The following is a 23148-nucleotide window of genomic DNA, read 5'->3' as shown; positions in this document are numbered from 1 at the left end:
TTTTAGTTTAATTAGATACTATGTCGGTACCTATCTTACAAACCTTGGTTTTGATGTTATTGCAAGATTTACTAAAACAAATAATTTTCCTTGTAAAAATAGGCTAGTTAATAAATAGTTTTTGTATCCATTTTCCCTGTCAAACTCCGTATCATGCAACATATTTACAAATGCGTTCTGGGAATAACATCCAAGAAGAAATGGAAAATAAATTAGATTTTTAGCATGTCTTTATTACTAAGTTCTTTCTTTAAATACATCTCTTATTCTAAAATATTACAGAAATATCTCACTGTTCAGCTTGGCTGTATATTATTATCTAATAATACTTTTTAAGTTGTGATATCATAATTTGGGTGCAATAGATCGATAAAATCCTGCAACATTGCAAGAAACTGTCAATTCACCGTTCTAGAATAAGTCATGAAATTAAAGAGATCGGGTAGTGTTAATTAATGAAATCCATATACAATAGGTGGTTTATCAATCATTCACAGTAAGTTTCAATCTTTTCGAAATATAAATGTTATCTTTTGCACCCAAATCCAGTTAAATCCATTGAAAACAATAAAAATCTATAAAACTAACAAAGTGTATATCATACCTAGTTTATACAGAGTGTGACACCTTTCTAAAAAACAAAGCCATCAAAAACTATTCATTACAACGATAAAATTCCATAACATATTGATATTATAATATTCGTATTGTTACTATAAATTTACAGAAATATAGTTTAACACAAATTAGCGTAATTACAAAAGTCTTCTAACCCTCAGAAACATCAAAAACACAGCTTAGGCCTGGAGTCTTACACTAATGCAACCGATCACAAACCAACAAGTCCGTAACAGAGTTTATTTATTTTTGGCATTCATTACAAGACTTAAAGCTATTATTGAGAACCATTTAAGAGCTCATTAGTTTTACTCTCTTCAAGACTTAACTATAATACAGGTATATTTAAAGATGTAACAAATATATACATACCGTAAAGTAATATAGCAATAGTTCATTTTCAATATTAATTACTATTGGGTAAGGTTAACACTGGATAAATAAGCCTCTTTTTTAAAAATGTACATAAAGCATTTTGAAAAAATAGTCATTTTACCTAAATATTAATTTAAAAGTGTATGTTTCTCAAACCATAATAGACTGAGAAAGCGACGGCTATTCTGTAAAATGCATTTTCCAAGCAGAAAAGAAATAAATACATATTACTTAGGTAAATTATGTTTAAAACATTATCTGTCATTATAACAAAAATTATACCTTTTTAATTCAACAAAAATCTAATTTATGTTAAAATTTTACCCAATATTCCAGTTTATTTTATATGCAACACTGGGTGTACTATTAATACATCTTTCCTTTTTTTCTTTGGTTCGTTGATAAGATCATCATCGGAATAGCTTGCCACGTCAATTCTGTGTTATTTAATATGTAAAAATATCAGTGCAATTAAATTTTTAATATTGTTACTCTCAAATTGGTTGCTCTTTTTCTTTACGGGAAATAGAGAAGATGTCCATCATAAAAGGAGACTATGTGCTCTACACCTCGAAATTTTGGTTAAAAGTAATGTGACGAATCTATTGTCATGGAATGCTTTATCACTCCAACACTTAAACGCTTTTCATTAGTAAACATTTTCAGCCGTCAACAGCTCAATGAGCTTTTGAGAAGTACACCTTACTAGACAGTCTTTTTTTAATTCTACACCTTGTTAATACAATTAAATAAAAACAAAGCTTTGCTTTAAGGTGCGAGCAATACATAAAAATTAATGTTAAATGGAGCAGTTTGTGAGCAAGAACACAACTCATTCCTATATATTAACTATGTAAGTATTAAATATACTATTTATTATCGATACTTTTAGTTAAAAATCATGAATCGTGTTGTGTTTACATGTCGTACCACAGGTTAAGTGTAAGAAAGCATTTATTCGACCTAGCTTCTCGTCAAAAAACCTATTCATTCTTTTACGTCACACTCAATATTTTGTGTTACAAAAACAAATTTTCTTAAATTCAGTAACAAGGAAAATATATGCAAACATATAAAATTAGATGTTTTTATAGGTTTCAAACGTTAACATTTATTACAAAATTGTACTGTAACGCATATTTATAACATGTGGGATCGGTAAATATATGTGCGACTTTTATTTTATGTGCGGTACACGATGGAGCATAATTAGATTTTGTAACACGATGATAAATATATATTGACAGTGTGACATATATTTCAATCAACACAATAGTAAGGAAGTAAGAAAGCAGAAACATTTTACAAAGATACATGTAAAAAGAAAGATCCATAAACATACAGTGGAAAATAGATTTTGGTTGCTCTTTTGTTTAGTTTTTACTGCTCTTAGTTTACCTTTTATTAATAATTTAACAATGAATGCATATAGTTAATATTTTGATTTTATGTGAAATTCATCATGGGTAAAAAAGCATTATTTAAATATTTAAATACATTTGGTACACTATTAATTTATTTTAAATTGCGTCTGGTGATGAATTGTGTGTCAAATTACGTTTTGAAAGTAATATATTTGTAATAAGATAATACATATTTCTAATAAGAATATAATATTTTTTATTATTTAATCTAGGGGCCTAAACTGAAACTTTTCTCAGAGCATTATATATTAGTATTTTTACAATTTAAGAAAAATACAAACATTAATAATATATAAATAGCTGAGAAAGAGGTTTTAACGACTGATATATCCATAAAGTTACTAGTATAGTAACTTTAATTTATTTTTTTAACACACATAATACAAAACCAACCATATAAGCGGCTTAAATATCCACGTCACACAGTCTCACAAGAGATTAAAACCATACCTCAACCAGCATGGAACAAAACATGGAAGACACATTAGCACCACATTAATTTGTCTTAATTAAATACAGTAACCTGTTGTACAAATATCAATAGATGGATAATAAGTAGAATAAAAGAAATATAAATTAATGTTTAATAATTATTAAAAATTAACTATACGGGCATTTAGCAATTTAAAGTGGACTGTTAGTCTGAAAACTAGTACATTCTGGAATCATGCAAAATGATTTTACGTGATAAAAAGTCTATTTTTTGTGGATATAGTTTATTTTATAAAATAACGTTGCTCTTTATGGGAATCCTTCTTTATACTATATGAACGTATCTTAGCACAGATGTGTAGGTCCATGAGGACGTAAAGAAAAATGCTGAAATAGAAATCGGAATTTTCTTATAAACGAAAAATTTAAATCTTTTGCCTGAGATGATTGCAAAAAGAGATGCTGAACATAAAATGAAACACATTGAAGGTTGTGTAACAGAGCAAACTACTCATTGGTTGCTCAACTTTTTAGTGAACAGTATTTCGTGAACAAACGAGCTGGCATTTTACAGAGGGGTGTTTCCCAGAAAGGAAAAGACTTACTCACTAGGTAAGGCTACACCTTACCTGGACCAGAAGTGTTAGTATTAACTGCACTCTCAGATAAAGTTTTACCACAGCCATAAATGATAGGTATACATTTATACATCATTAGATTTACCCAAAAAAGAGTTTCTGAGCTCCACTCCAACGGCTCATGAAAGATAAATATATAAGGGGAGTTCGAAAAAATTAAAATGATCACTTTAGGTTATCCTCTAGGGATTTTAAAAACCTCATTAACATTAAATTGTAAAAGTCTGTGTATTGAGATTGGTTTCATGTGCGGCAATATTTTAAAAGGACACCGCTCATACTAGGAATTTTAATAGGCTTTTGTGAAAATAAATTAACTTAAGACATGTATTATATAAGTACTACGAGCCACAGAAAGCGAATTTAACATTCAAAATATATTTAAGTATAACCATAGATTAAGTAAACCAGTTTGTTCCATGTTGATTTTCAAACTCAAGACTTACACAGATCATCTAAAATCTTCTTTCGCATCAATGGTGTATTCGGGAGGAGTATCCCTGAGGTAAACCCACCTATTCTGATTAGATAAAAAAAATCCGAACAGATATGGGTAATGATTTGAGTAAGACACATTGTATATAATTTCATCTAAAGTTCCCAAGAGTAATAATTTTTTTTATTTAGATGTGACACATTTATACAGGTCAGGTGTCTCTTAAATTATGTTAATAGATTTTTTTATATACAATAGAGACATCTTTCTCTCCGTAATTGGTGTAAAATTCAATTCCTTCCCAACGATATTATTCAATGTCTCAAATTCATACGTGGAATGATTACAACTTTTAGCATAACCAATATTGATACTTAAGATCAGTTTACGATGATCACTTAACAGAAACGGCCAACAAATGAACGTTTTAATGGTACACTCTTAACGTTTAAGTCAGACAAAAAGATAAAAGAGTCATTATTCAATAATTCTTTGTAATTTATTGTATGGTTCAGTGACCGCTTTTAAATAATGCAGTTTATTTGCTATCTAAGCCCTTTTATCCTAGAGGTGTATCGTTTTTAGAAGACGAATTAAAATTTTGCATAAATCTTAAAAACTGTGATTTTACATTTAGGCGTAAATGATGCCCATATTAATTTACACTAATCCAGGTTCTTGGTACAATCAGCCCACGTTTGCTCTCGATTTTTAGTGTAATTTTTAGTAGAAGTTTTTCAGACTTATAATGAAAGAGTATCTGTGGTGTATTTTAATTGTCACAACTTAACCTCTGGATATTTTGTGGTTAAGGCAGAGCTTGATAAGTCATTGATGTGGGCCTGGCTTTAAATAATTTGTCTGAAAGACCTCTCAGCCTGCTAAAGACCCGGAAAAAGAAAACATTTCCTATGAGGCTTTGCTTTCACAGAGAGTTATAATCCGTGGAATGCCCATTTCCGCTGAACATTTTAAGATTTTAAAATCTCATAGTAGACCTAAAGTTGATAAATTAACTAAGTCATGTATAGAATATAGTCGCAGATTTTTATAAAGGCTTCCTTTCTCTACAGTAATGCTATCATAGGGATTATAAGATAATCTGTTTAGTATTCTATCTTCTATAGAAGGGAATAACAGATGCTGAAAGCTAATATAGAAGTACTATACTTTTATTCTTAGTTTGATAGATTTTTTGTCTATAATGCTCCAGAAATAGTGTACTTCTTAAAAGTGGTATACGATTTAAAACTAAATTTTTAAAAGTGTAGAAACGAAATGCCCTTTATGAGATACGAGGTCATGAATTATTGTATCCTCTAACACTCTTCCTGAATAGTCCACTGATCTTCGATGAATAATCCTCAGAATTAAATTTTTCTAATCTACAAAATACGTAATGTTTTAACTCCCTAAAACTGCAAATATGGCCAAACTATTTCATTTGATATTTATAATAACATTGTTTCTCACAGTACATGATTTGCACTGTACTAGCCATAGTACTGCTTTAAGTTTTACAGATATTAAGTAAGATAATATCAAAAGATAATATTTCTGCTTCGGGAATGAATTATAATGAGCAGTTGTAAAATAATAATTAATAATTAAAATAACTATAATATTAAAGATATTCACAATGATCTATATCCCAAAATGTTTTAAGGTTAAGACCTTAATGGTTGAAACATTTATTTCTAAAGTTTTCAGATGATCTGGGGGCAAATTATTCTAGTAGTAAACATCACAAAGCTTGTTGGAAGCATTGGTTTAAAGTAAAATCCTCATACTAGACTTTGGAAACAATTCAACAGATAAATTATTGCAAAGAACATTAGGACGTACCTTAGAACAACTGTTTTAAATACATCTATATGTACAACAAATACATCTAGTAAACTATACATATATCTACATCTATATACACTATTCGTACGTGTATTCTATGGTACATAAACTAGACTTAATACGTTAAACTTAGACGTGCTTTCAGGTCGCGTGCGCTACCGTTCCATCCAGAGCTTTCAGTATAAATTCTCCATTCACAAAGTTCATTTGTTTATACAACATCCTACTGTACTAAATAATAGGAAGCAGTTATTGGAATTCCAAAAATTATTTAAAAAATAGCTTCTCTTTTTACTTATCAAATGATAACCACAGACATTGTATGACATAAATGTGTTTTTATTTTAGTATGAAAATGGTTTGTACAAAATACGGATAAATATACATATTTGAAACTTAATATGCATGAAAAGCTTATTAACGTAACTATAGTGGTTCATATAAGGACAACAAAAATGTAAATTTGATATGTTAAACCTACGGATTTATCTAGGTACTGAACTATGAAAAGATACAAAAGCAGTGTTTTATAATTCTATAATGCACGTTGTGCTATAAAACAATTAATTATTTAAATCATGTGCGATTAAGTAGCATTTCAGTAATATACATTGCTTTTATTTAGAGACGGAAAAATATGTTAGACTAGTTTGTATTGAAAGACAGCTTTTAAAAAATATTATGTACTTTTATAAAGATGTGACGAGTGTTTGGCAGTTGTGTAATTTGTTTTAACCAGTAAAAAAGTATATATCAGTATTTTATTTACTTGAAAGATCTTTCATCCGTGCTACTAAACATTGAAGAGAGTGGTATATAACTTAAGGAGTTACTTCGGAGATAGAATATTGTCACAGAATAGTGGGGTCAGAGAATCTACCACGGGGAATGGTATTACACATTTACAGACTAACTAAATATAGTATGCTGTTAAAGATTTACCAATGATACTAGTACACAGAAAATGAGAAAGAATAAAAGGATTTTTATGTTAAGTTCCCATTCAATAATCTCAAAGTTAGTTATGGTTACTCAAATGAACAAAATCATAATAAGAGTTTCAGTTTATTTTATTACAAAAAAGGTTTATTAAAAAAGATAGATCATACATGATGTGAGGGGAAACTAATGTTAGATAAAAAATATGAAATTAAAACCGATTTTCGTGTATTTATATGAAACATACATGGCACGTATGCAACGTTTCATGTAAGTATCATTCTAAAATGTAATTCGGAAATGATGAACTGACAAAAATTTGCGAATTACTGGTTTCATTCATAAAACATATCTTTAAATTTGCGCGTGTTTTAAAAAGTATAAAATAACATTTTAAGTACCCTTCTTGAAAAGTGTAATTTAACAACAACTTTGTGCATTTGGCACAATTTTACAATGAGAAAAACTGTTCCTTTTTAAGGTAATAGTTATGTATAAAATATAACACCTTTGTTCTATTATATAATATATAGTAGTTCTAAAATACCCTATGTCTTGTGTAGGCACAGAACTCTAACAATCTACATGTTAATTAAGTAGTCTCGCTATAGCACTTTGACTTCGAGTTGAACTCACCCTAAATTGCAATCACTTTTTCGTTTTGTATCACAAACATCGAGTTACCTTGCATTGTAAAGATTAATATAGTAATAAGAAACTATAATTTTAAATATTAGTTAGTATCATCTAAAGTATCATAAAGCCTAAAGTATCATTCGTAAATATACCACTTAATAGATCCTAAACTGAACTAAAACTATATCACAAACTGTGTAAAAAGCAGTAAACATTAAACGCTGCAGTTTACTAGAAAATAGCTTAGAATTAAAAGAATTCTACTTTTTCAGCGATAGTCAGCCATAGCCATATAAGAGTCACTCAAAATGTTACCCAAAATACATAACAAAACAATTTTAATTCAAGAATTAACTCCATGAATTGAGCTTATTTACCATCTCCATTAGATCACAATCGGAAGTTGACAACGTTACAGTACAACTTATTTCCCTTAGGGGTTGACAAAGGAGCTGTTTTTGGACAAGAGCCTGGCACTGCTCTCGGATGGAGCGAGGGGTCCTGAGGATTTCTGGCAAGGGGGAGGCTTCTTCTTCCCCTTGGCCTGGGAGCCCGCGGCCCCCGACTTTATCTGCTATGGGTTCAAGAAAGAACTGTTCTTGGAGAGCAGACCGGCACTTGATTCGGACATCTGAAGAGCCGAAGATTTTGCGCTAGCAGATACCTTAGCCCTTGACTTAATGTTCGGAGTTAAGCCCAGAATAAGGTTCTGAAATCAACAACATCATTGGTGTTTAATTCTATGATAAGAATGTATGGTACAAACACTTCCTGTAATAGTTAAAGCCATAAATTGTGATAGTGTAAGTCTGTGACGTTAGAACTTTTAAGGTACTTTATGTATACCGAACTATGAATTACATGGTATATGTTGTGTTTGACCCAATTCCACCTTCCCTTTATTACAGCCCCTAGGAAAAACGTCTTTGTACTTTCTATAATAATAATATTCAATGTTTCAATGTTTCAATTGCATGTTTCAATTTTCCTTACTTGACCTCTTTGGACGGGCATGAACTCACAAATGCTGCTTTAAGACAAAGGTAAAATGGAAATATAAACTCAACATCCGAACTGAATAAAGTGTTAGTGTCCATGTCGCCACACCATTGGTCTTTTACTTCGTCGACAGCAGCGCTCCTAGAGGCTACAGTTAAAATCATGGCAGCGCTTCGAGTGATGGAAAATGCAAGGTAGCCTGTAGCCCACTAAAGCTGTGCAAATTGGTGATGTATAGTATAGTAATATGTTATTTAATTAACAAATCATAAGTGAGGAGGTAGATTCGATCAGCATACTACTGCCAAGGCTACCTTGATTTCTCCATCACCCGAAGCGCTGACATAATTTTAGCTGTAGCCGCTAGGAGCTCTGCTGTCGACGAAGTAAAAGACCAATGGTGTGGTGGCATGGCACTATTAGAGTTCAACAAGTAAGAAAACTTTGAAATTGCGTTTCAAATCACTCCAAGAACTTTGCTGAAGTTTATATCTGTGTGATATAAAATATCCGTTTTGAAAAATTAATTACCACTCATATCACGTCTCTGGTTTTCCTTCTCAGGTAGACTTTGGATGTAATTAACAATTAAGTATTGTATACATAGGTATAATATTTAAGAATACATTTGCGTGTAATTACTTCATATAGAATATGAAAGATAACGCGTCATAAGTACAAGACATGCCTAACTTTTTAATTTAATTATATGAAAATCTGGGAATAATAAAAAACATTATTAAAAATATTCAAGTATTTCATAAGTTTTCACTTCCAAATACATCTATATAATAATAACATAGTAGCTAATTCAGCAATGCTGTTATAATTAGAGAGAATTTTATATTCGTATATTTTATACTGACCATTAATGGACCGTAACGGACTATTTTTAATCTGTGTTATAAACATTTAATATTGCTCAAAACATACTCACTCATTTCCAAACAATGGTTATTCCTTTTATAAAACGTATAGAATAATTATTCATTAAATAGCATATAATTACTTGAACATCTTCCACGGTGGTGTACAAACCATAACTTTTAACATTTGAAACAAACTACACTTTTTCATCATTTAATTGTACACATTTTTGTCATATTTCATTAGGGTTCAACTCTCATTGTATATTTTATAAGAGTTACAAATACTATTCTCTCTCACTAACATAGCTAATATTGAACGTATACTCATAATTATTATAATTATATAACCAAATTATAAACGGTAGTAATTTCTGCTTTACAAATCTTTTAACACTCTTATACATGTAACTGATGAGCTGAAGCAGAGTGTAACAAATTACCTTTATTTGGCGGAATTAACACAGTAAAAGGTCTACAATATTAACCCTCCAGAGACACACTGGGATGTATCACACCCCAAACAGTTTTATTTTAGTTATTTCAAAGTTCCTTTTAACAGAGGGAAATTTTAGCTTCCGTATAAATTAAGTTGGTAGTATTGGCTGCTCCCTCCAATACTTGTTTCAGTCAGTTCTGCGGATGCCTCTGTACAGTCACCAGAGAAAGTTGCCTTGGGGTTTATTACACCCCAGTGTGTCTGCCGTGCTCCGTTGAAGGGGTTTGCTACACCCCAGTGTGTTGTTCGAGTAACAGTTTTTTGTTATTGTTTAATTTAGCTTAATTGCAGTTTAAGTGACAACTAAGTGCAATTTTCTAGTGTTTTAATTTGAATTGGATTTAGGAAGTGATTCAATAAGAGATCTTCTTGCTGAAGAATATTATAGTGATGTGAACAGTTTATTTGGTGAGAACGATTCTGACGAAGACCCGGACTTTATACTTGAAGACACGGATAAATCTGATGAAGAGGATGCTGATGAAGATGCAGTTCCTGAACCAAATACAGAAGAAGGAGCTGGCTCTACACAGCCTACTGGACCAGGAATTCTGCGTGAATCTGTGCCTCTTCAACGCATCAGACATGTAAATGCACGTTTTAGTAAAAATGGACATATGTGGAGTATTACTGAACCAGAAAGAAGAGGCCGTCTTTCGTCAAGAAATATAGTGATTCACTTACCTGGAGCTAAGGGGCAGGCGAGATATGTAAGTACTCCATTACATATTTGGAATTTACTTCTTGATCAGCCTATTTTAGCAGGCATAAAAACCCATACAAACAAGGAAATTGCCCGACAAATTCGACGGGTTCAAATGAAGCAAAGCTATCATAAAGAAACCTCTGATAGAGAACTATTGGCATTTTTCGGGCTGCTGTACCTTTCTGGATTACAAAGAAATTGTCACAGAAACCTAGAAGAACTTTGGTCTGTAACCTTTGGAAGCTCTGTTTATCGAGCAACCATGTATTTGAATAGATTTAAATTTTTGGGAATCTGCCTTAGGTTCGATGATAAACAGACTAGACAGGCCAGAGCTCATTCTGACAAATTCGCTCCAATCCGTGAAGTTTGGGAAAAGTTTATTAAAAATGCTAAATCCCTTTATACTCCATCTGAATACTGCACCATTGATGAGCAGCTCCTTGGGAAAGAGGTGGCTCTTCATTTAGAGTTTACATGCGAAGCAAACCAGATAAATATGGTTTAAAAATCATTATGATGAATGATGCTAAAACCTATTACATGGTAAACGCAACTCCCTATGCTGGTAAATTTAAACCTCCTAATAACGAAAAAGTACCTTCTTACTACGTAAGGACTCTGAGTCAAACTATACATGGGACAAACCGAAATATAACAGTTGACAATTGGTTTTCGTCCGTGCCGTTATTTCACAAAATGTTGCAAGACCATATAAGCTCACCATAGTTGGAACATTACGATCTAGCAAGCCAGAAATACCAACATCTGTTATTGCCAAAAAAGCTGTTAACTCATCTTTGTTTGCTTTTGATGCACAAAGTATGCTAGTTTCATACGGTCCAAAAAAGAACACAAATGTATTAATTTTATCAACAATGCACTCAACAAAGGAAATTGATTTAAACACGAATAAACCCTCAGCTATACTTTCTTATAATAGTACTAAGGGAGGTACAGACTCCTTTGATCAGTTATGTCATTCTTACTCAGTAAGTCGAGTTTGTAAACGTTGGTCACTACGAATCTGGTATGGTATAATGGACCAGAGTGCTATAAATGCAATGGTATTGTACAATTTAATAGGTGAAAACACAAAAATTAAGAGAAGAGTTTTCCTGAAGGAGTTGGCATTGGCATTGGTGAAACCTTTTTTGGAAGAAAGGTTAGAAGTGACCACACTCCGCCGAAGTCTTCGTATTTCAATCTGCGAAATTTCGGGCTTTCCTATTTCTCAACTTCAAAGACTGGAAGTTGGACAAAATAGACAGCAAAGAAGGTGTGCCTCTTGTCCACGCAATCGGGAAAGAAAAACAAAGAATACCTGCACTTCATGCAACAGGAGCATGTGCGATGAGCACAAAGTGTTACAATGCTACGAGTGTATGGAGTAATAAAAGACTGCCAAAAACAAGTGCCTCGGCTAAGGTAAACTATACCTAAATGTAAAACTGTTCTATTTTATTGTTGTAAATACATTCATTATTAGTAGAATGAGTTAGTTATTTTAACCTTCTCTGTAATTAATAAACATCGTCATGGCAATTTAAATACATGTTAACTGAACATTACAAAATTTGGGTTGTAAAAAGTACTAAAATACATCTTTTGATACAATATAATATTTAATTTAATAAAATATGCATTATATTACACACAAACAATACCAATTAATGTTTATTTAGTAAGATTCCAATAAAATATTATCAAATTATTAAAAAAAAACATAACAAGTGGGGTGTAACACACCCCGATGTGTCTACCATGTTCCAATGTTACAAGTGTGTCTCTGGAGGGTTAAATATTGGGCTTAATATTTTTGCTATAGATTCACCTCTTTGAAAGATCCAGGAGTGGTGATAAGGTAGTAAAGAGCATAGCCAGGTATCCACAGCATTGACGACAGGCTGAGCGATATACCTATAAGCTCGGCCCAATCTGGGTACACGTACGGGCCATACTTGGCTGGGACATACTGGACTATGTAGAACCCGAATATAAACTGAAAACATCATACATAGTTTTGGATCATACATCATACATTAGTGCTACTAAAGGAATATCTGTAGTCATGATTGTAATTTCAAAAGAAATGTAGTATAAAAACATACTGCTTATAAACCATAGGCAAAATCGATAGAGGAAACATTTAATTAATTATAACAGCGATATTTAAAAATAATTTATGTTACGTAAACAGCAGTACACTATTCAGAGATTTAATACCCATTAGAAGATATAATAAATGCATTAAATGTTGAAATTATTAATTTACTATGCCAATTAATAGTTTGTTTCTTAAACTAGGAAATATTATTATACTTATTTTAAATATGAAAGTAAATTGAAATCATTTTTGGCTACCTAGTTTATCGCTTTACTTAAGTTTTGTTTTCTGAAGAAGGAAGCCGGAATTTTATTATAATTAAGTAACACTGATTCTAATACATATATAATTTACTGACTGGTTCCACTCATAGAATATGTATAGTTAAATATTTTACTACTTACTTATGTACTACTTAAATGATGATATCTTTTAATATAACTCTGTAGTATTAACACATTTGAAATAAGAGTTTTTATCTTCCTCTTTATTGCCTATGACAAGTGGTATGTCAGAGATAGTACTAATATAATCCTAGAAATGCAAATATTACTTTATACTGAGAATTTGAAAATGGAATCGTTCTTAGTGAATAATTAATATATTAATTATATTATTATATATAATTAATTATATTAAATATAAAATAATAAAAAAATTAAATACTGCCCATAATGAGTATTTAAAATGGCATATTGTTTTGGTTTCTTAGCATAGAACAAGAAGTTTAGATACCAGTTTTTACAAAAGTTAATATAATATGTAGCTGTGCTTTGCTTTAGTATTGACAGTGTTATGGTTGAGGATATGAGACATTTCCTTTTAGGATTCTGCGGTACATCTACAGGGCTGAAGGATAATAGACATTCTTGTTACCTTTAAATGAGGGGAGGTTGCTCCGTTGAAACCTATCCAAGTTAATGTGGGCTGAGGACGGTATTTCCTCATCTTTAGCCTTGGGTAATCTTAAAAACTAAGATTCTCCACCCTCTTAAAAAATGATCCTCCACGCAAATACTAAATCTATCTAAATACACCACGTCTATCACAGAAATGTCGCTATTTGCTGTTACTTACATGCCACTCCTAGACATATATTGAATTACTAAATGTAACACATCGGGTTCTTTGTATCAATACTGGTTCTTATGATATTTACTTATTTATTCTAGAGGAAGTAAAGCGTCATGGGAAGTAAATAAACAATAATGGTACATTTTACCAGCGTCTTCTTATTGGAAATTCTAAATGCTTAATATATGATCAAACACTCCAATAAAATGAAAAAGTTTTATTTTGTGAGGCCTTTCGTGCTCAAAGAACACATCGTCAGACCCACATAACTGAAAATACCCACAATAATGGTAATCAACTAAATATCCCACGCGTCATTATTAAATGTTCCTGTGCAATTTTACAGACCTCGGTCATAATCAACTGCAGTATTTTTATTTTGCTCGTTAAGTGAGGCTGTACTAGGCAAGGTATAATAGCTTTCCCATAAGTGTGTTAAAATTAATTTATAGCAGTAGACTACTTTAACCTTTTTTAATACCCACCTTATGAATAATATTGTAAGTATTAGATTCGTTAGTAATATTTTTAATCATTACGAAATACAGGTAAATTACGTATATTTTCCAAATATACTGTTTATTTGAATACATTTAGCTAAAGATGTATTACTATTGTTAGCATGTGGATCATGATACAGATACTTAGATGTGCATATCTGGACCATTTAATACTTGTCTATGAATTAGTACATTTCAAATAGCAGTAGACTAAAATTACTTCACGAATGAATAAACTAGGTGTACAAATATGATATAAAGTACTAAACTTCATAAAGAACGTGGCTTCCTGAAATGTGATGTCTTTTCTTATAATGTTTAAATAGTAAAAGGAAATAATAATAATATTAAAAAGTACCAATACAACCGTGTCTTATATGAATATTTAATTCCATATATGTATGATAAAAGGCAAAGCCCTCACTTATTCACTCAATCAATAACTCCTCACTAATGGTAAAAGCTTGCTCAATATCCCAGAAAGTTCGGATTTTTAATGCGAATCCCTTATGACACAAAGTCTAAAGCATTTCATGCAAACATCCGTAAGGTTTTTTTTAATGGGGTTGTAACCCCTTACAATAAACTATATTCCGATTTTAAACTTCTAGATATCCTAGAAGATTACATTTTACACATGCGGGCATATTGTGCTTTTAGCGGAAAAATACAAGATTCTTTATGAAAATTCATCATCCGTAGGGGTTGTGACCTTTAGAAGAACTATATTATTATTTTACTAATTCCCAATGTCCTAGCCATATTAAATTTGACACACGTGCCTCATGACTTACATATAAAATGAAAAATTTCACAAAATAAATCATCGATAGTGGTCGAAATTGTGTACAAACTCCTACAATTTGTTTTTCAAGTCCGTGTATCCTAAAACGATAAGATTTTATGCACGTGTCTTATGTCCTTAACAGTACAATAAAATCATTGCCATTAAATAAACCACCCAAGGATCTGATGTGCGGTTGGAAACCTTAGAAGAACTACATCTCTTCCCAATACCCGTAATACATGAAGATTGGCGGGCAAACTAGCTCATGACCTACAAAAAAAACGAAATTTCATAACAATTAAACATTCACAAAGGTAGGAACTTCTATAAAAATATGTTTTCTATTTCAACTTCCTGGGGTCCCCACAACATTAAATTTTTATACACATGTTTTTTATGCTCTCAACAAAAAAATGTATATTTGTCATGGTAAGGGTCATGGTCATTATTGTAAAGGTATGAGATCAACCTTTATAAATGTTAAAGTACACTTCCAAGCCCTAGAATAAGTATATATAAAAGTATAAAGTTTATATTTAAAATTTTCAAATGACCTAAAAAGATTTTACACTCAATTTCATCGTCACATAGATATAAAAAGATCATGTTTATAAAGATTAACCCCCCATAAATGTTTAAATGGGGTTTAAACCTAGATAAACTATGTTTTAAATATCCATCTGTTATAGAAATTTAAAATATGACCGAGCATATTTTGCCTTAGAGAGACTAATATTATCTAAAATAGCTCACACCGGAAGTAGTTGTTTTGTGACTGAATTTAAATAGATATTTTAAACGAACTAAGACATATTACCTTAGTCATGTCAACAATTGAAACGTTTTTATGGCACCAGAAGTAAATTCTAATGACTGAAATCAGTCACTCCTAATCGATATAGCCTTTTCAAAAACACACTTTCTTGACCGGAATATGCTACTACAGCACCGGTAGTTTAGATAGAAAGTAAATTTAAATGAACAAGTAGTCAATTGTTACCAGAGTGGACTTTTCTGGCAAAGGTTTCGGTCGCTTTGTGAACGAAGTATTCTTTTTAAACCAACATAATGTATAATTTTGATCGGGGCAACAATACAAAAGTTTTCGGACACCGGGAATAACTTCGACCGGCTGAACACTACAACTGCTGGAAGTAGACACTTTTTGACTAAAGTAGGGAATATATACTTAGATAAATACTCAGACCGGGAATTTATCCTAACCTGAAGTGCTTCTTCACACGTTTAATCTGAAATAAAATTCAGAGGAACTTTCATTTACCTTTTGAACAACTTCGCAATGAGAAAAAAGATATTGCGTTAATTGACACATCTACTTTGTATTAAAAGTGTTTACAGGGCTTCATCATATTACACCATATGAATTTCTACTAAGATTATTACTCATTTACTATCCCTCCACACTGGCCTTTAATATTTTAAGTATTTTTGAAATTGTTAGAAATATTCTTTGAAATATTAGAGAATATTCTATCTTTCATGGTTAGTTGTAAACGTTTTCTCTATTAATAAACTTTAGGGCCCCAAAGGAACTTAACATGAATTCGAGTCATTCTGATATGATTTTACTATTGTAAAACTACTTTGGAATAATGTAATACAATAATAAATTAATTTTCAAATGATAAAACATATACACTTTTTCCAATATAATGCAAACATATTCTTTTATTTTATATAAATTCCAAATTTGTTATAATGGAATTACAGTTTTGATGAGTTGGATTGATTTTGGTCATTTACTGCATTTTTAAATGTTTTGAAATGACAGATGTTCTACATTTACATGCCATTAATACTGATTGTTAGTTTACGGAAATGTTCAAAATTAAAGGGGTTTCTTTCAATAAAATTAACATTTTTAGTTATCTTAAAAATAATGCTATGCTGACATAAACACTCTTGGATAATTTGATCCATAATACAATATAAAAAAGTGCAAAGAGCATGATTTTATTTTTACTTTAAGAGAGAAGCGAGTTGTATTTTTGGAGAGTCTGAACTGTTAAATTATCATTGATATGTATATGGAAACATATACATTTACTTGACTTTTCATTATACTAGTATATAAAAAGATGTGTTGTTTACTAACCACCATGGTAGCCGGTGCAAAGAAAACCCAACAGAAATACCAAAACCGGTTGGGACGGACTCCCATCATCTGGTGAACACAGTCTATGAACTTGTCAGCTCCAAATATCCAGGAAATGGCTATGGTTTGGAAGAAGCACACCCATAGAAGACACATGCCCGAGGCCGAGTAATAGTCCATCAGCTGAAAGATGTAGGCTCCACCCTAAAAATAAACTATGTTTACATTTTAATCTATCACTGCTAGCTAGTATGTACGAAACTTAAGTATGCATTTAGGTGACGTAATTTTGTTAGATATAAAAGTGTTCATTATTTGGTAATAGTGGAACCTTAAGAGATTTATATAATTGTAATTGACAGGCATCAATTGTCCATGACTTTTTCTATTTACTGAGAAATAAAACTTTTGAATAAAACGCCCCACGTAGGATTATTATCATCTAAAGTATTTCTATAATACAGATTAATAGAATGCACACTAAGTAATATATTTTAATTTATAACTAAATTTAATTTGGGAATGGTTAAAAAATATTTCATATTATATCAAAAATTTATGAAGTATTATTTTATAAAAATATAGAGGCCGATTACCATCTAAGCCTTATTTTTGCCGTCCCCATGAGCCACTGCCCTGTGTGAGGAAATTATCAGCTATATTAACGTGGAGCATCGATATATTATAAGGTTGATGGTATTTAAAGAATGTTTTACGGTTACAGACAGAATTTGAATCTACGCTATCTCTAACTCAGACACAAAGTTCAACGTTTTAGGCCATCGGCACTCCCAAGTAATTATGCAACAATAAGGTTTCAAACTAAATATTTTATTAAAAATCTAACTTTGAATAATATCGCATAATACTGTTTAAGTAATACAATATCCCAATTACTATTTTAGACACAATACTTATACAAGCGTGGAATCGAATTCGTGACAATTTATATTCTGTAAAGGTAGATTAGAAATAAGATACTATGAAACTGTTACATTTTAAACCACAGTGCATTCATACATGATTACTATTTATTTTATTTCCTTATTAATATCATCTACACGAAAATTATATTAGATACCTGAGAAACCATAGGCATCCCAAGAAGACACAGTAGAGCACACATCGCCATGGTGAACTTGGCTCTGTGAGGCCTCAGCACTTCAGGCCAGTTGTCTACCATTCCGGTTACAAATGACTCCACAATACAGAACTCACTGTCAATTCCGAGGACCTGAAGTAGTAAACCCAATTAGTAATCTGTAATATTCTTAATTCTATGTAGGATCTGTTATATGCTAAATTAATTATTAATATCTGATAATGCCATACTGATTAATACGAAGATATATGGAATTATATTTATGTCTTTACAATTCACCATAAATCCATGACCGGCAAACATGATAATGGCTAAAAAGATATCCCTTATACTTTAATATCTGCATCTAATAATGTTATTATGCATTTATAGTTTCGTATTTCAACTGCTGGAACCCCAAATTGAAGAACACTACTCGAATTAAATTAAGAAAGCTTAAGAAACCACATTCCTTGTATTATAACAATTATTTAATTTTTTGACATTGCCAAACAAAAGAAAGCGTATCTGACAGAGTGTGTAATGTTAATGCAGGAGTAATAGGGCATGCGCTTAAATGCACGGCATAACGCCTTTAAGTTTAGCCAACATGCACCATAGCCATGAATCCTCAATCCAAGAAATTCGTGAAATCCAAACTTGCACAAACGTTACGTCCACCAGTGTGGTGGCAGCTGGTACCCGCTCCATCTTTCCCTCCGATCACAGCTATGTCCTAGTACCCTTGTGAGCGAACTTCGTCGTTTGTTTTATAACATCGAGGCCCGTTATGATTGCTGTAAATTGGCCCTACAGTTTTATTTGGGGGACTTGATTTCGTCTGTCTCCCTGCAATTTAGTCTATTAAAAATAAAGTCTAAAGATGTTGTGTATTTTGGTAACATTTTTGCACTTAGACACATTAAAAAACGTTCGTTGTTATAAATTGTTTCAGTTCTGTAAGGTCCGCAAAAAATCATGAGTGCTGTGTAGTGAGTACCGCTGCTCAAAAGTGTGTACACCTCATGTCAACTAATACAACAAAAAATACTTAAAATTGTTATACAGTTAAATATTATCGGTGTTTGTATGTAAAGCAGATTTATCCAATGTTTCATGTTAAAGGATTGCCTTCATGACTCATGAGTTTTAAACATGTCTATAAAGCCTTTATAGGGTTCCAACATTAGGGTTATATATAATATTTGTTGAACAAACTTAAAAGGATGCGCATATAGAGCCAATATTTTCATTTTCCAGTCGTATACAAGCAAGATATTACTGTAAATACCAGGTATGGTAAATAACACGTTGTTTTGAATCTGCCATTTTCAAAAAAATGGTTATCAGATAGGAGGCCGTATGCTGTATTTATGTCCTAGTAGAACAATATAAGCATAGCTATATTAACATTGAAAATTTATTTGAACAATAAAGGCATCTGTTATAATAAAGAATTACTATTAAGCTTATATGTGATCATTCTGCAGTGCCTCAAAGGAGGTCTTTATAGATATCAAGACTAAATAACTAAGAATAGAAAAAGTATAAATAGACAACTTATTTTGTTAGTAATTTTGTAAATAGTTTATAAATAAATGGAAAGCGTAACAATCCATCAAAATGAAATGTATGTTTGTTTCATTCTATTCTTATCTTAAACCTCAAACTTAATTACTCCATGAACGTACAACCGCTTACAACGAGCATGAAGAAGAAAATAGCTGCCCAACAGGGAGCTCCAGGTAACTTCAGGACCACCTCCGGGTAAGTAAGGAATACAAGTCCAGGCCCACTCTTGACCACCTGAGACACGTGGGTGCCTTGTTCCTGGGCGATGTTACCTAGGATGGAGAAAGTGACACAACCAGCCAGGAGACAGGTGAGAGTGTTCACAACACAGGTGATGATGGCATCCCTGCAACATTACAGGTTTGCTATCATTTATCGCCAAAAGGGAGCTGCTTATTAACACCCTCATGAAGGGCTGTATGGGATTAAACTGTAAATATACTTGATAAAATCCTCGAACAGCCCAATGGCTCATGATGAAACGCTTAAAATGGGAAAGGATTCGGATTTTTCGGGAATTAGAGTAACAAATAACAGGAATTAAAGCGATTTGTCATGAAGGGATAACTTATTTGATGAGTTTAAGTTGGAGATACGGTTTAAGAGGGAGCTAAAAGTAGACGTTAGTGTTTAATTATTTTATGAATCCAAAGAAAGTCTATGACGGCGTTTTGTGGCTTAACCGTTTAAGTTATAAAACAGCAAGGACAAGGGAGTATGTACACAAGTTAAAGTTCTTAAAAATTCGGCTATTGGATTTGAGCTATGGTCTGTAGTTGGTTGGGCCTTTACACTCCTATGGAGTAAAGTCCAGTTAGCTGTTGTGGAATATTTAGAGTAATTAAACTGAATAAGTTTAGCTAGCTAGTTAGATAGCTTTCAGGCGATTTTTCTTAGTTTGCGCGGACTAAGCTAGAATTTTTCCAAATTTAAAATTTCTAGTATACCAGGATGTGGGCTTGACTTTGTAAGCTCTAAGTAAGTCAGTACTGCAGGGGACTCTAAAAAGGTATTCTGATAGCCTGAACAATACTTAACCACATACGTTAACCAATTTTAGCCGATGGTAAGGTTACCGGGGGTTAAAAGAACAGGAGCTTCTTTCCTTAAGTGAGTCAAGACCATTATAAGAATAAGTAGGCCTGGCGAATCGGTTCATCAAGCGGTTGAGTTTAATGAACGATTAACAACCCTGGATAATCGTCCTTTACCAGATGAATAAATCTGTCGGAGGTAAAATTATGTCAGAAGTAAACGAAATATATTGATTCAATGTGAGAAAATTAAGATGTAACCTTTACGGACCCATATCTACCAATGTCTCATCCATCACATTTTATCACAGGGTAATTTGAGTGACAAGAAAGTTTGGTGAACTAAACTGCAATTTCCTTGCTGAAACTTTGGTGTTTAATAAATAATTAGATAGCGGCAGAAGTTGGTTTAAAAGATTTTTGAGCATAAACGACCATTTAATGAATTAAAATATACTCTGTCCTTACCTACTTATTTCACTTAGCTAAAAAATATCCAACTCTATGTTGCTAAACAGAGGTAAATTTATTTGATAAAATCAAGTTCATAGCGTAAGTTAGATTCGCTAACACTCAGCCAAAACCGGTGGATACATATTTACCGTCATCATTCTTTGCTTTGACTAAATGTAAATGAAATTACATGCCTTATGTCATGTTTATAACTTAAATCTCGTACAGAGGCAGTATTTGTTTATAGTTTGGATGTGTTCATTAGCCAGTCTTAACCAACATGTTTCAGGATAGCGGTCATTAACTATTGGACAACACTTTTATATAGAGTATTACACAACATAAATAAAAATTTACACCTTTCGTAAAATTTTTAAGTAAATCCAAGGAACATTTATAGCTACCTATTTTTCAATAACATTACATATTTCAAGGTAGTGGCAGTTTAAATGTATACAATTAAGTAATTGGACCGTCGAATTTGTATACTTACACTCATAACTGCAGATTATTGTATCTAAGTCAAATCAACTTTACAAAGGCGTTTTTGTGGTTAAAGTTCCTGTCAAGGGGTAAATAGATTTTTAAGTTTAAAATTCTAGTAAAACATGAAATAATCTCAAGATACTATACATCTTTTATTCAGTTTGGCTTCTGTATAGAAAGTGATAATATAAATGTTAACTGTCTGACATTACTTCCATATGGTGACTGATATGCCATTATGTATCAATAGGACAGTTTTAGATTAAAATATGAACTGCAATATAATTTGTATTAAAATTAAAAAAATATATTATTCACTTGGGAATAAATTACGGTGGTGAGAAGTGAGAAGGAAGTGGTCGATCAAGAGCGTGGAAATCAACGATAAAACCCGACCCTTACTTGTAACAGTTGTGGTGAAACTTGTTGTAGGATCCCAGAGCCGGCAAGGCACCAGTTCCGATGCTGTAGGCAAAGAATATCTGGGTGGCTCCGTCGATCCAAGGGCCCGGACCCAGGAGCTCCTCCCATCGCGGTGTGATATAGTAGAGAAGACCATCTCCAGCGCCAGGCAATGACACCCCTCTTACCAGCAACACCAGGAGTACAGCATACGGAAAGAGTGCCGTGAACCAAATGATCTGCAGAGAAAGTAGGCATTAGATTTATATTGAGATTATATATTGAAAATATATAAATTACAATTATTAAAAAATTTTGTTATAATGTAAACTATAAATTACAACCGATAATGAAATGGTTACTTCTAAGAATCACATCAGATGACATATTCACACCTCTTGAAAATAATGTGTTTTTGTATTTCACATGATTAGGTGTAAGAACGTTCAACATCAAACAATAAAAAATGTAAGTAGTGATCTCGTATACATGTGTTCTTTAACAGAAAATTCTAAAATAGTACTACAAAAGTTTTTTCTTGTCCATAAAACGTTTAATACTGTAATATAAGAAGTTTAGCAGGCAATATAATATTAGATTTACTTTTGTATGCTTACACTAACGTTACGAACAATCATATGTACGTTCTTGGTTTTTTAATCAATCATGCAATATTTGAAAATGTAAATTCTATCCTATGATAATAATTTATCAAAGAAACATATTTATTTCCTTACAGTTATCAATAGTACATTTATCCAATTTTTATATATGCTGTACATTTGACAGATATGCAAAGTAGTGAGTACCAGCACGGAATTTATTATCCAGAACGCCGTTAGGAGAAAATTGTTAGGAGAAAAGCCCCACGAAACCCAGGGCTTTTAAAATATAACCTCACCCTCACAATACTGGTAAAAATACCGTACAGTTCTCCCAATTCGGTTTCCTAATTATAGACAAAATTTTTTTGTGTAAGCTAAAATCATACAATCTGTAATTTTAATTTAGGAGACAAATTATACATGGTTGTGTTTGTTTTAGTGCTGTATATTAAAAAGCTTTAATAGAATTTATAGAGCTCACTTTAGAAAAAGCTTCTTCAATACAATTTTAAACC

The 23148-nt window shown here is 31.9% G+C and overlaps 1 protein-coding gene across 1 annotated transcript in view; it reads right to left on the bottom strand.

The window, feature by feature from the left end:
- Positions 1-212: 212 nt before the first annotated feature.
- The window catches only part of LOC124367706 (sodium- and chloride-dependent GABA transporter 1-like), a 38513-nt gene continuing 15577 nt past the window's right edge, over positions 213-23148 (bottom strand). Inside the window, exons 6-11 of the mRNA XM_046824779.1 lie at positions 22029-22267; positions 19783-19999; positions 18082-18234; positions 17001-17204; positions 12251-12418; positions 213-8055 (exon numbers count right to left, since the gene is read on the bottom strand). Of these exons, the coding sequence (XP_046680735.1) occupies positions 7921-8055; positions 12251-12418; positions 17001-17204; positions 18082-18234; positions 19783-19999; positions 22029-22267 (1116 nt within the window). The 3' untranslated portion in view covers positions 213-7920. The remainder of the gene's footprint in view (positions 8056-12250; positions 12419-17000; positions 17205-18081; positions 18235-19782; positions 20000-22028; positions 22268-23148) is intronic.

The sequence above is a fragment of the Homalodisca vitripennis genome, chromosome 8 (genome assembly GCF_021130785.1).
Source record: "Homalodisca vitripennis isolate AUS2020 chromosome 8, UT_GWSS_2.1, whole genome shotgun sequence".
Lineage (NCBI taxonomy): Eukaryota > Metazoa > Arthropoda > Insecta > Hemiptera > Cicadellidae > Homalodisca > Homalodisca vitripennis.
The sequence above is the reverse complement of the archived record's forward strand: the minus strand, read 5'-3'. Positions and strand labels throughout refer to the sequence as shown.